Source organism: Misgurnus anguillicaudatus, chromosome 9 (genome assembly GCF_027580225.2).
Source record: "Misgurnus anguillicaudatus chromosome 9, ASM2758022v2, whole genome shotgun sequence".
NCBI lineage: Eukaryota > Metazoa > Chordata > Actinopteri > Cypriniformes > Cobitidae > Misgurnus > Misgurnus anguillicaudatus.
In genome coordinates, this window is record NC_073345.2 from 7,316,149 (window position 1) to 7,331,185 (window position 15,037).

The window sequence follows — 15,037 nt, forward strand, 5'->3', positions numbered from 1 at the left end:
ACCGAGAACAGCATGTCAGGGCTGTGGTTTATAAAGACCTGATGAAAGGTCAAAGTAATATAACTCCATCCGTAATGACTGTTATTTCCAAGGCAAGCATCACTGTTATTATTGCTCGGGGATTTTAACCACACTCTGAACATGAATGATACCTCAAATTCAGTGGCATTTTAATCAGTCTCAATGGATGATGGGATGCCAGAATGTTCTGTGAATGTACAGACCAATTATTGGTAAAGAGGAAATGTGATCTGAACACCAATTCAAAAATGGAGATTTTAAAGACGCCACATTTGGAAATAATTTTTATGTTACATTCCTACAGTAAATTGGTGGTGGATCATCATCATGTCTTCTAGTTTTCTGAGGCCTAAAGGAGTCATATTATGAGAAGTTTTTAGGATGTCAAATAAATCTTTGGTGTCCCCAGAGTACATATGTGACGTTTAAGCTCAAAATACCCCACAGATCATTTATTATAGCATGTTATTATAGCATGCAAAAATGCAAATGAGTTGATGATATGCAAACTTAGCACTTAAACATGAAAAAAGTCAGATTTTCACGCTTTGACCCCTTTAACATTTACACTTAACACAGATAGTTTACTCCAAAATGAAAATTGTGTCTTCATTTACTCACTGTCAAGTTGTTACAAAGCATTTACAGTTTCGAAGATATTTTGAACAATGTTTGTTACCAAACCGTTTTTGAGCCCTTTGACTCCCATAGTATTATTCTATCCTACTATGGAGTTCAATGGTGCTCCTGTTTCTTGCTTAATTACAAATATCTTAATTTAGTTTTTTTTTTATAACAAACAAATTCATACAGGTTTGTAACAATTTCAGGGTGAGTAAATGATGACAGAATTTTCATTTTTGGGTTTTATGACATTTTATAAAATACATTAATTTATCGTGAGGCTACTAACCAAAAACACAACATTTTTACTGTAAAATGTATGTTCTTTAATTCATATGCTTTTTAATTAAAATTTTCAGTTTTTTTGTCATAAATTTTCATTGGGGGGCCGCGATGGAATGCCCCATACACAAGGGGGCCGCATGCTGAAAAAGTTTAAGAACCACTGCGCCCAGGTATTATATTTAAGTATCAATATTTTTCTTACAAAAATCGCATGGATTACCCTCAGAAGGCCTGTATTTACCCCCTGGAGCCGCGATGATTACTTTAGTAAAGGATGGATGCACCTTCTTTGGACTTGAAGAAAGTGGACCCCATATCTAATTGTAATAAAGCTTGGAAGAGCAAGAACCTTTTCTAAAATAACTGAAAATGTGTATCTCCAATGGCCTGAGGGTAAGTAAATCATGTGGTAATTTTCATTTTTGGACAAACTATCGCTTTAAAGGCACAATATGTAAGATTTTTTCATAATAATATCCAATAGCTACTAACACCAAGTTCATTTTTACACGTTTTCAACAATGTTTGAATTCAGAGAATTCACAGTTTTAAAAAGCATTCTGCCCATGGTCATTTGTTAATGGTGTCATGTCCGCATTATCCTCAGTTTCGGCATTTACTGCGGTAGAAATCCTAGATGTGTTCGATAGGGCTCTCACAATGATTAACTAATCGTCTCATCGCGATTGTTTGACCTCATCGCAATGATTTCAGATCACCAAAATGATTGCACATCTCTCTAAAAACACAAGGGGGAGCTGCAGCGCCTGTATAAACAAGACCGTATCAGATTTCTTATAAATATGTGTTATGTGTGTTAATATTTACTGCCAGGTAAACTTTGCAAAAGATTTAATTTATATAATCACAACAATGTGTGAAAATTATTTCATGAACAAACAAAAAATATGTATGAGAACCAAATGTCAAAGAAACAAAACAGACAATTAATCGTCATAACCGTCAAAGCCCTAAAACAGGCAATTAACTAGTGCTGCCGCGAATAGTCGACGTAGTCGACGTAATCGACGATGAAAATTTGTCGACGGCAATTTTTTTAGTCGAGGAGTCGCATATTTATTTTTTTCCGTCTCAAACTGCCCACTGTAATTCTGTCTCATGTCTCAAATGGCTCAATGTAATTCACCTCCACACCAGTCTGTGCGCGCCCTGCTGGTTAATCTGCTACGCTATCATCTTTCTTCCCTCTCCCCCTGCCTTCACTGCTTTAATTTTGAAAAATTGGCGGTGGCAGGTGAGTCTATGGAATTATGAGTCGGAAAGCTTCCGAAGTATGAAAGTATTTTAAGCCAAGTTGTGATAAAAGAGTGGTCTGTTACACCGTGCCAAACGTCGCTGGCTTATCACGGGAGCACAACGACAATGCACGAGCATCTCAAACGAAAACACTCGGGAGTTATTGACGATACACCCACAGAGAATAGGACAACGTAAGTAACTGTTATATGATTATTAATGAAACGGCGAGCTAGTCAGTACTGTTTTATTAACTCTTTTGAGAAGTACAATGACTCTGTCTTTGGATGTTAAAGGCTATCAGTGTTTGCTCGTGATTCCGCCACGGAATCAACACTGGACGCAACAAATCGATTTTTCATGATTCCCATTTACATTTTTATTTTACTATTTTAAACGGCTCAATTCATTGTTGCGAGTGTTCAGCGCGTCTCTCTCTCTCTCTCTCTCTCTCTATCACATGTTGCTTGCAGCGCCTCGACCGCGCGCGCCTCTCTCTTACGTGACAGTGAAAAGGTGGCAGTGTTTTAATGTACTTTCTTGTTTGCGTAAACGTCAACATTCACAGATGTCTCTGACAAAGACGACTGATCGAGTTAACATGACTTGAAGAAAGATTAGCAGTAGTGTGAGTCTGTGTGCGAGTTTCTCCCTCCCTATAATGCTGTATGCCGTGTTCTGTAGTCTATGTAACAACTACAGTGTATTCTCTTATATTTCTGAATTTGCACCGAATTGTCTGCGCTATATCACTCGCATTTAAAATCAAGAAATGGCTCAAAACACAACAACAATTATGAGAAGAGCAACAGCAGTAAAGCTACAATGTAAATGTATGGTGATTTTTGCATATCTAAATCAGGATTTTAGCAGCAGTTAAAGGAACAGCTGGTTGGATAAAAACGAGGTGATGGGTCATGTTTAGTCACTATTTTATAGGCTACAACAGAACAGATAATATGTAAAATAGCATTCAGTTGTGTTAAAATGCAATATAAGATCAAAGAGTAGAAGTGAAACATTTCATATTTCTGTTAAGCATCTACTTTGCACTGGAAGTTTTTATTATTATTTATATTGTTTACATTGTAATTTTTTATTTGGTAACATTTAAGTTATTCATATTGTTTATGACACCGGTGGGTTCAAAATAAAATGGACACAATGAAATAACAAACACTTGAGTTTTTTTTAATTAGTCGTTTAGAATAGTCGACTATTCGAAAAATTAGTCGAAAGATTAGTCGTTAGAAAATTAGTCGTTAGTGGCAGCACTACAATTAACCACCATAATCGTCACAATTTATCAGAAAATTAACCGTCAGCCAAATCTCATAATCGTGACATCATAGTATGACATCATAGTATTGCGAGAGTGATCTAAAAGCGCTACTATTAAGTTGCTCTTACAAGATGTCTTATGCAAATCGATCTGCACAGGTCTACATGCATAAGTAGACACTATTGTCTAGCATGCCTATAGGGTTGCAAAATTCCTGTAATTTTCATGGCTGGCAACTTTTAATGCAATTTCAGTCGAATTTCTACCCTGCACATTCCTCAGTCACATGCACACAGCTTACTGAAGGGCCATTGAGGCCACACCACCTGCATGTACTTGCATTTTCCATAACATGCACAGATAATTTCTTGAATCTTGCACACAAAATAACGGCAATAAGGGGCGGCAGTGGCTCATGTAGGTTGTCTACAAATTGGAAGGTTGGTGGTTCAATCCTTGGTTCCACCTGACCAAGTGTCGAGGTGTCCTTGAGCAAGACACCTAACCCCAGCTGCTCCCGACGAGCTGGATGGCGCCTTGCATGGCTGACACTGCGGTCGGTGTATGAATGTGTGAGTGAATGGGTGAATGTGAGTCAAAAATTGTAAAACACTTTGGATGGCCATAGGTCTGTTAAAAGCGCTATATAAATGCAGTCCATTTACCATTTACACAAAATAATGTTAAAATGTAAATTTTTTAAATCAAATAAATCACTTTTGCGATTTCCAATCGGTAGTGGAGGTAAAGACTACAACAAAAAATTACATATTGTGCCTTTAACCCCACTCATGGGGTAAATGATTGAGCCAAAAACAAAACACTTTAGGTTGTGCCCCTCTCTCCCCTATTTCATGTTTACATACTACTTAAAATTTATTATATGTTGATATTATATAAAAGCTGAGGGGGACCAATACATTAGTGTCTGTCACTTTCAAATGCATCGTATGAACCCAACACTGAGCTCAGGGTTCAGCTCTCTTGTGTCACAGTGAGATACAGCACCTGGTCTTCTAAGAAGATGTCCTCAACACAGTGTGACTCATTTATGACTCACAACAGCTGTACAATGAGCTCAGTACAGGCACAGCAGATGGAAAGGCAGAGGACATCATGTGACATAGCAAGCAAGTGTCTTACCGGCTCTCCTGGGTGGCCCTGGGGTCCATCTCTGCCTGTGTTTCCTGGAGGCCCTCTGGGACCAGGTGTTCCTGGAGGTCCTGGGGGACCTGGGGGCCCAGCTTGACCTTGATCACCCTAAAAGAGAAACACAGAAAAGATATAACACGAGGAATAGGATTGGAAGGTAAAACATTTCCTCTCAGAAGTTTTAATAGCTATGATTCCTTCCACCTATGCCATCATTATATTTTAAGATAAAAAATGTGCACTATGCACTCAATTGAGTCTTCTTTAACTCATTTCCCGCCATTGATGAGTTATCTTAATTAAGAGAAAACATTTGCATGAAAAAAACGTGTTCCTGATACGTTTTTATGGTTATATGTAATATGGATTATCCACTAGATGGCAAACTTATCCAATTTATAAAAAAACGAAGCAAAATAAATATTTCTTAATTTTACTCTCTGTGTATGTTTTGATAATCGTTTTGAATCTGATCTCTAACACAATTCCTACACAAAAATTCAATTATTTCAGCTTTTTGCAGAAAAATACCCATATTTAAGAGTTTATAAACAGAGAAAAAGTATAATTAAGATGAAACGTTTTTTTCACGTTTTGTTTATTTGAAAGCAGAGGGTCTGTTCTTACATTTAATATATTTGTATGTTTAAATACTTTTAGAAGAAAATTTTCCTGGAAGGCATTTTGTGAAACTTTTGTGAAAATCACAAAAAATGCTGGCGGGCAACATAAAAAAAAAAAAGGCTGACAGGGAATGAGATGCCTGGGGCGCCGCCCCAAAAAGTTGGCCAAAGAAGAAAGCTACTTTAACTTTAAAAAGAAAGCTACTTTAAGCTACTTTTTTACAAAAAAGTTAAATATATAATGTAAATCGTTTAGTTGTAATATTTTACTGTTAGTCATGTTGTCACTTATTTAAAAAATTTAAAAATCAAAACTGAGATCATTGTGTGTGTGCATAACTGGATTAACCAGTGGACCAATCTCAATGCACGGCATCTGAAATATACTGTTTTGTCCGTTCTGAAATGAACAGGGAATGTCTGTCGTATAAGTGGAAAGCATGAAGTGCAAATACTTAAAATATTATGCACTAAACGGTTTCTATAGATTGGCTTCACCTGCTTTTCTTACAGATATTTAGCACCAGTGTTGTAGGAAGTGATGATTTTGTTCTCTTTAACTCACTTGATGAAAACTGCTTTATATGCATACTGTATGTTTTACAGTATTTGAATGGAAACAGCTATTGTTCCTTCAGATCTCTATTTGTTTTAGTTTCTAGTCTAAATGCCCTATGCGGCAGTTTTTTTTTTTTTGCTAGTTTCAGCCCGAACAGTTATTATTTGATGACGTTGTTTAAAATTGCAAATGCACTTACGCATATCTGTTAGCCCATGGGCATGCTGGTCTAAAAACGCAGGGGCTGATCACACCAAACACGTTTATGGCAGTTGCAAGCGCCTTTTTTTGAATGATTTTCTTTGGGCAGGGAGCGTTATGTGCGCTGTTTATCGCCAGCTGCAGCACATGCTTTTGAAGGAGCGCTGAGAGGGGAAAAGCATCCGACGTCATTTGCATCTTTCCATTCTCCAATCATGAGGGGAGAGGCGGGCCTTACGTTGTGGTGAGGGAAGTTTACAGTTGCTTTGAAGAACTGGACTCCACTCACTCACTCTCTCCTGCGTGTTTGTGCACCTCTCACCCTCAAACAAGGTCAGAGCAGTCATCAAAAGAGTCAGAGTTATCTCATCAATTAAGAGAAAACGCTTCCCTGCCAATGATGAGTTTTTACGGCAGTCCATATTTCCGATATTATCAACTAGGTGGTGCTCTTATCCAACTTATAAGACAGTGAAGCATCCACTGATTCAAAAACAGTAAAAACTTTGTGTATGTTTTCATTATCGCTCTGAATCTGATCTCTAACAAAAGTCCTTTACAAAAATGCAATTATCTCAGCTTTATGCTCAATTTCTTTATTTTTGAGGAAACCTACCCATATCAGAGGGTTTGTTCTTTAGTTTAAAATACTGATTATGGTGAAATGCCACTAAATCCAAAAGCCAGAGGGCGATCTCGGGCAGAAACTCAATATGTGCCGCACCATTTAGATTAACACACTCATATTCTTCAAACCTTTTCAGGTATAAAGAATATGTATAATGATTATGTTTGACGAGTGTTGCTTTTTTAAATGCATGCAATACACGACTCAAACTAACAGTGATTTTAGATTGATAAGGACGTCCTTTCAAAGAGCCATAATACATGAAAGAGCTGTGCATAATTTATTCTAAAACGATATCGGACAGGTATACTAACTAGTCTGTGTTGCGATTTATCGTTACACCCCTTATTTATATATATTTGTTTTTTTATGAATTCATGTTTATATATTTTAAAAAGAACATTTTCAGGAAGGTATTACACTTTTGTGAAAATCTGGCAACTAGAGCTGGGCATAGATTAATCTAGATTAATCTCATACAAAATAAAAGTAATTTTTTGCATAACATATGAGTTTGTGCTCTGTGTAATTATTATGTATATATAAATACACACACATTCATGTATGTATTTAAGAAACATTAACATGTATATATACATATATAACGATATTTAAATAAAACATTTCTTACATATATATGTATGTATGTATGTATGTGTGTTTAAATATACATAATATTTACACACAGCAAAAACTCATATATTATGAATACTTTTATTTTGTATGAGATTAATCTATGCCCAGCCCTACTGGCAATTTAAAAAAAAAAGCCGGCAGGGAAAGAGTTAAAAATAAAACAATTACAATGTAAAAGATGATTATTGTGTACATAAATACAAAAATGCCCATTTCATAAGGGATAGTCACATGCATGTATCAGAATGACCTTACTGACGAATTAAATTGTTTCCTCTCTGGAGAAGCTTTCAGTCTTTCCTCTTGCAAATTCTGCCTAGGTGAAAGTGCAACTGGCTTTTATAGAGAATAGGAGATGAGACTCTGATCTGTTTATTGCATGTTACGCCCTAATTGATACAATCCTCCCTACTGAAAAATCCAGCAAAGACCAGCATAAGCTGGTTGCTGGTTTTAGCTGGTTTAAGGTGGAAGTAGCTGGTCTAAGCTGGTCCTTCCAGCCTGGCAAAGCTGGTAGGTCAGCTGGTCTTTCAGCATGACCAGCTTAAAAAGTGACCAAAACACAGCTAGACCAGCTTGCTACACCAGCAATACCAGCTAAAACCAAGCTGGAAGACCAGCTAAAAAGCTTTTCAGTAGTGCTTTTGGAACATGTGCCTGGCGCACCGACCATGTTTCCGTTGTTAAACTAGCAAAAGTGGATTCGGACACACCCTAAGTGCACCTGCACCATGTGCTTCAGACCAGATCCGTAAAATAGGGCCCTCTGTGTTAGTGAAATAGGTACTTGTCTTTGCCTGCATACTACTTGTGTTGCATTTATATTTACGGCTCATTAGGTTTGGCTTTAGCAACAAGATGCAAAGAATCAGCTGGTGTTGAAAGCTTCAGGACTCAAAGCCCCAGGGAGGACAAAGAAATGGCAATAAAAATACTCTCTATTATCATATTAAGATAATGCAGGACACTTTACGACTAAAAAAGGCCATTTTGGCTCAAAGAATTGCACCAGTTTGAGCAGTGTGTTTTTCATCTTAAATGTCAGTAAACACAGCAATTATCCCTCTTTTTGAAATTCAAAACAGGCATGCAACATAACACGGAAAACTGCCAGGGGAGCTAATTGAGAAGTTTAGAGGCTGAGGACACACACAAGGGAACGATAAAGAGATCTGGAGTGAATTTGAAAGAGAAAATGAGAAAAGCAGTGAGGCATGCACCAATACCACCAGTGAGAAGTGTGGTGGTCACCTGTAGCAGAGAAAAGGCCGTGCTTATGATGTGAGAAGACCATCTGACAGCCGAGCATAGTCGATAATAAAAATAGACAAGTGTGTTTAATAAGAAAGGTACACGGAGGAAGTGATAGCAGTTATTCAAACTACAGCAAAGAGTTTTAACCTGTGCTATCATCTTCGGCATAAAGATTTGTGGAACAGGAAATGAAGACAATGAGATGTTTAGCAATGCAGGAATGGACAAACCTTCACTGTGAGAATCTGGTTACTGAGCAGGCCTGCAGATGAAGCATGGGCTGGTGGTCCCTAAGAAGTCATATAGAAATAAACAGAGACAGGAATTGACAAAGGTGACAGGAGATGAATAGGAAATGACACTGCATATACACTGTAAAAGGTAAAAAGTTTAAGTGTGAACCAACTTTTCACTTTTTACAGTGTAAGAAGGAGTGATAAAGGATGACATCTCAAAAGGTGCAACTTTAAATCGAGCCGTTCTGGATATTCTTCTGTTTTGAGATCCGAAGACACACCTTCTGGATATGATTAACTTTCGATGGGTGCAGATGGCGATGAGGTTTATGTTTAGGGTTGCGGTTAAATGGGCCTGCAAAGGATTCATGAGGAAAAGTACTTTTTCCCACAGATCAGATCAGTGTGTGGTTAAAGGTACATTGAAATATATTCAAATGCTGTATAAGAGTAATATGTGACTTGTGGTATTTCAATTTTTACATTTTTTATAGAAAATGGGTGCTTGACCATGTGAAACTTGCTGTCACAATGCTAAGATTATGGTTACCACAGTACTACATCATAATGGTGTTATGAGTGGTTCTCAGGGCATATGTGCTTTGTTTAGTCCAGATCAAAACAGCCCACCCAAACGTTTATATGGCATTCTGGTCTCTGTATATGGTTCAAAACCTTTAATCATAGCATGATATACTCATGTCACATAAATGAGGTAGAAATCATGTATGCAGCACGAATGTATGCATGTGTGATGAGTTACATGCCAAAGTTGAATACTAAAAGTTAGCTCAAATCCTACTTGGATGAGCCTATAAGATATGATATGACCGTGATATCTTTTATATTGACTGAGTAAGGTCATACTGTATCAAAGATTGAAATAAAAGTACAATCAGTGATTGAAATCAAACTTTGATCGTACTTAGATTATGAGACTTTAGCCAGGATTTTACAGACAGGATCACATTAAGATTTGTTGGTTCAACTTAAAAATCTTGGTTGCCTTAAAATTCAACTTAAAAATATTAGTGGACAATTACTTTTTTTAGTTTTTTAGAGTTAACTAATATTTTTCATTTAAATTAACTCAAAATCTTTAGGCAACTTACTTTTTTAAGTTGAACCAACTTTTATTTTTGGATAGCTTTTATCAAGGAGGATTAGGGCCAAGCTAAAATAAAAACATCTCAAGATTTGTGCCATTATAATGTGAGATTTAACTAGTAGTTTTTAAGAAGAGTCAAAATAAGTAAAATTACAGGAATAATGTCATAATATAAGGAGAATAAAGTCTTTAATATAACAAGAAAAAAGTCATAACATAATGAGAATAAAGTTGTAATATAATGAGAAAAAAGTTGTAATGGAAATAAAGTCATACTATAATGAAAATAAATTCAGAATATTTTGAGAATTAAGTCGTTATATAATGATAATAAAGTCTTAATATAACAAGAATAAAGTCATAATATAATGAGAATTAAGTTATAATATAACGAAAATAAAGTCGTACTATAACAAAAATAAATTCAGAATATTTTAAGAATAAAGTAGTAATACAACGAGAATAAAGTCTTAATATAACAAGAAAAAAGTCATAATATAATAAGAATTAAGTTTTTAATATAACGAAAATAAAGTCGTACTATAACAAAAATAAATTCAGAATATTTTAAAAATAAAGTAGTAATATAACAGGAATAAAGTCTTAATATAACAAGATAAAGTCAGAATATAACGAGAATTACGTTTTTAATATAACGAAAATATAGTCGTACTATAACAAAAATAAATTCTGAATATTTTAAAAATAAAGTAGTAATATAACAGGAATAAAGTCTAAATATAACAAGAAAAGTCATAATATAACGAGAATAAAGTTGTAATATAATGAAAATAAAGTCATAATATTATAATATATTGACAATTAAATTGTAATATAACGAAAATAAAGTCGTACTATAACAAAAATTAATTCTGAATATTTTAAGAATAAAGTCTTTATATAACAAGAAAAAGTCATAAAATAACGAGAATAAAGTTTTATAAAGTTGTAATATAACGAAAATAAAGTTGTACTATAACAAAAATAAATTCATAATATTTTGAGAATAAAGTCGTAATATTTTGAGAATAAAGTCGTAATATTTTAAGAATAAAGTCGTAATATAACAAGAATAAATGCATAATATAACAAGAATAAAGTTGTAATATAAAAAGAATGAAGGCATAATATAATGAGAATAAAAACATAATATAATGAGAAAAACCACGAAAATAAAGTGGTAATATTTTGATAATGTCATATTTTCACATTAACGTATTTGGAGTGATCAAGCAGATCTGCAAGCAGATATCAAATGACATACTTGCCTTATTAATAAAACTGAGGAAGAGCAAAATCGGTACACCTTAATAAAACAGGCATGCAACGAGCAGAATAAAGTTAACTTTTAGGTATGTTCTCATGAAAGCAAGAATATGAAAGCAAGTTTTACATTAAGGACTTTCCCTTATAAAACCATGAAAGAAAACATTGAATGTGGCTTAATGCATTTACACAGCAAAACGCTAAAGGGTGCGTTCATTTCCTTCAGTAAAAACTAGCACATTCTGGGCTTTTCTGCTTGACCGTACATGCTTATTAATAATATATTATTAGTTAATGTAGTGTATTAATATCACTGCTTTGATGCAATAAACAACGTCGAAAATATGCCTAAAGTAAAACTTTATTCTGAAAATATTTATTCTGAAACAGATTCCGAGCGCATCTCCCACGTTTGCCTATTTTATTAATAAGGCAGGTATGTCATGTGGTATCTGCTTTGCAGATCTGCCTGTTCACATCACTCCAAATACTTTAATGTAAAAATATGACATTATTATATGAAATTTTACTAATTTATTCTCGTTATATATTGACTTTATTCTTGAAATATTACGACTCTATTCCCGTAATTTTATTTATTTTGCCTTTTTCTTTGAAAAACTACGTGTTAAATCTAGGATTTGAATGGCATTAATCTTGAGATGGTTTTACTTTTATTTTAGCTTGGCCCTAATCCTACTTGGTAGTCTGAACATGATTTAGCATAAATGTTTATAATTTAGCATAACTAAATACTTTATTATTTAGCATAACGTTGGCTGCTATCTAATGGCTTTGTGAGTCTGACCTGACTAAAGGGCAATGGATTCTGTGTCTGGGCAAAGTGCAAAAGTCAAGACTAAACACAAGGTCAACAATCCACCTGCACTACAAACCAAGTCCTACCATCTGGAAGGAAACTGAGCTTTAATCGACTTCCAGGTCAAAGGGTTAAGGTCCCATGAGATTGTTAATGGATACTAAAGGGCAATTCTTCCCTGTTAAACTGGAGTTTACCAAACATTCATTTGACTCCACACAAACCCATGAGAGAAGCTGTTTTCCTTTTCCTGACTAGTGATGTCACCAATATAAATGAATTGTTTTATGGTCAGACTATGATGGTGCAAAGCAAAAACTGTCTGGTGCCTATAACGCACGTTCTTATCATTTAAAAGAGAAAAACAGGCAAGCATGTGTTTTTAATTGAGTTGAATGGTCATAAGATATGGTGGAAAAGGCCAAATGGTTTAAATGATAGCTGGGGTAGATATAGATAGAGAATAGTATGATCTTTACTAAAGGATTCCTGATTTGTCAAGGATCATGGTTCTTCCATTTGAATGAGGAAAAACCTCTTTCATGACAGGATAGATGGAGCAGTGATGGATCAAAATGTTAAAAACTTTAAATCAGGACTAAACGTCTACAGATCTACAAATTAAAGTGTGACACTCACCCTGGGTCCCATGTCTCCCTGATCACCCTGTAAAAAAGAAATGTATAGCTTTAGGCAGTGAAGACTCTTGTGTGTTGTTCCCTATGAGTCATTTCAATGGGCAAAACTATCACTGCTATGCCTCAATAGACGGGTAAATGATCATGCTGGAATGTGTTCTGATGTTGGGTGAATATACCTTATCTCCTTTTGGTCCCGGCATTCCCTGGCAAAAGAAGAGAAAGATTTAAAATGGTCGATTAAACATTGTTTTCGTCAGTGTGGGCTTTTCCATTGCTACGGCCACAAAAATGACTGGCAGATGTTGCACTGGTTCAATCTGAATGTTTTACAGAATGATCAGATTTAAATAAAAAGGAATATGTTTCAAAATATAAGCAATATAAAATAATATGACAAGTTACGCTATTTGACGGAACAGCCATTTGTAGTGGTGTCCCAAATCCTACCCAGTCTCACAAAATTATATACCTATAGTCACGTAATTTTTTATTTTTTTTCGTGATACTGTCACAAATTTCCTCTGTTTTTCGTGATCGTATCACGAATTTCTATTTATGTGTCATTATCGCGTATTGGTTACTCAACTGCTTTTTCCTATTTTCAAACTATTTTCGCTTCGGTTTAGGGTTAGATTTGGTGTTTGCGTTAGGATGTCACTTTAAGTATTAGTTTATACTATTTTTTCAGATTTATTTTTATATTTTCTAAATTTAAAAAAATTGGTGCCTGGCATTAGGGTTAGAGTTGGGTTTGGGTAAGGATATCATTTTATGTAAATCTAACCCTAAACCGAAGTGAAATACGTAAGAAACAGTGGTGGTAAGTAACGAAGTAAAAATACTTTGTTACTTAAGTATTTTTTCAGGGATCTGTACTTTACTTGAGTATGTTTTATTTGCATCTACTTTTACTCTTACTCCACTACAATATTAAAGAAAAAGTTTACTTTTTACTCCGATACATTTCCCCATGCCCGTTCCAAGTATTTATTACACTTGCTTTACAAACCAATGAAAAACAGTTCGACGTGCATTGCGGAGTTGAAGATGACCGCAGAAACAGGTGAAGGTTCAGCTCTCGCTGCTGTTCCCCTAACCTTTATATTGTGATATGCCTCAATGCAAATAATGAGACTAAAAATCATGTGTTAAACAGTGTTTATTGTTCAGAGAACATGAACTGGAGCTTATTTTTAAAAATAAAAAAACTCAGCATCACATATTGTTTTTAGATTACATTGTATTTTATAAAATATATAAATAATGAGTTCATCACGATATAGAGGACTTAAACGGATATTTATTGACAGATAAATAAACACTTTACAGATCTTACCACTGCAGCTAGTCGCCAATCCGTTTTTAGATAAAATATTCAAAGCTTCTCCTTTACATCATATTCTCTTTATATGACGTGTCAAATTAATTGGCAATTATTAATATATATTTTTCTCCACACATATTTAAGTTAACGTTACTAAATGAAGAAAAAAAATATGAAATAATTAGCTAAAATAATGTATTCTCTGAGATAAAAAGATTTCATACACTTTAACAAATCTTACCACAGTTTATCCGCCTACCGTTAGCTATCTCCGTTTCACATCAATCAAAAGCTTCTTTTAAAAAGTAACTAAACCGTAAACCAACTTTTTTTAGTTAATGATCTGTAAGAATGATGCTTTATTAGTGTAAGTTTTTTGACATTTGGATATAAAGTGTTTCAATACTATAATATATGGTGTAAAAACGTCTGAGTGCTGCCCTCTTCAGGTTGAACGGTGGCTACTGCAGTTGAATTTTCCTATTGGATGTTGGGTCCAAAAAATGACTCGTGACGTAAGCAGGTTCAAGCTCACCACGCCCTTGTTACGATCTCACCACACACTTGGTACGAGCTTGGTTCGTCCCCTCTATCTCCGTTGGGATCTGTCCACTTTTCTTGCATTTTTCAAATATTGCCAGTGGGTGGAGTCAGGCTCTGACCAGGGGTTTAGTTACGCTTTAACATCATATTCTCCTCATATGGACGTTAAAAACAATCGAAAACCACTAAAATATATATTTGTTAATCCATATTTAAATTACAAAATGATGAAAGAAAGAAAAGAAATCAGTAAAATAAAGTTTGTTTCTGAGGTAAAATTAAACTAAGTTCGCAAGCGCGTGCCGGAGGAACAGAGTAGAGAAGCGCGTGCTGGAGTAGTGGAGCAGTTGAGAAACCTATACGTGACAATGACACATAAACACAAATTCGTGATACGATCACGAAAAAAACACGGAAATTCGTGACAGTATCACGAAAAAGAATAAAAAAAATTACGTGACTATAGGTACGGATTTTTGTGTGACTGAGCTGCCCAAATCATGATGGACATTATCAAATGCACTCACTCAATCCCATAATGCACCACAATAATGAGTTTATAATCAATGTACACTTA

General features: G+C 34.9%; 1 protein-coding gene across 5 annotated transcripts in view; it reads right to left on the reverse strand.

Annotated features, from left to right (window-relative positions):
- Positions 1 to 15,037, reverse strand: part of col23a1b (collagen type XXIII alpha 1 chain b) — a 40,225-nt gene that overhangs the window by 16,921 nt on the left and 8,267 nt on the right. For 3 of the 5 annotated variants that reach the window (XM_055179316.2, XM_055179318.2, XM_055179317.2), the window contains exons 4-7: positions 12,770 to 12,796; positions 12,592 to 12,618; positions 8,753 to 8,812; positions 4,613 to 4,729 (exon numbers count right to left, since the gene is read on the reverse strand). In XM_055179316.2, coding sequence (XP_055035291.1) covers positions 4,613 to 4,729; positions 8,753 to 8,812; positions 12,592 to 12,618; positions 12,770 to 12,796 — 231 coding nt within the window. The remainder of the gene's footprint in view (positions 1 to 4,612; positions 4,730 to 8,752; positions 8,813 to 12,591; positions 12,619 to 12,769; positions 12,797 to 15,037) is intronic. The other 2 variants (XM_073871073.1, XM_073871072.1) reach the window with 1 other exon arrangement.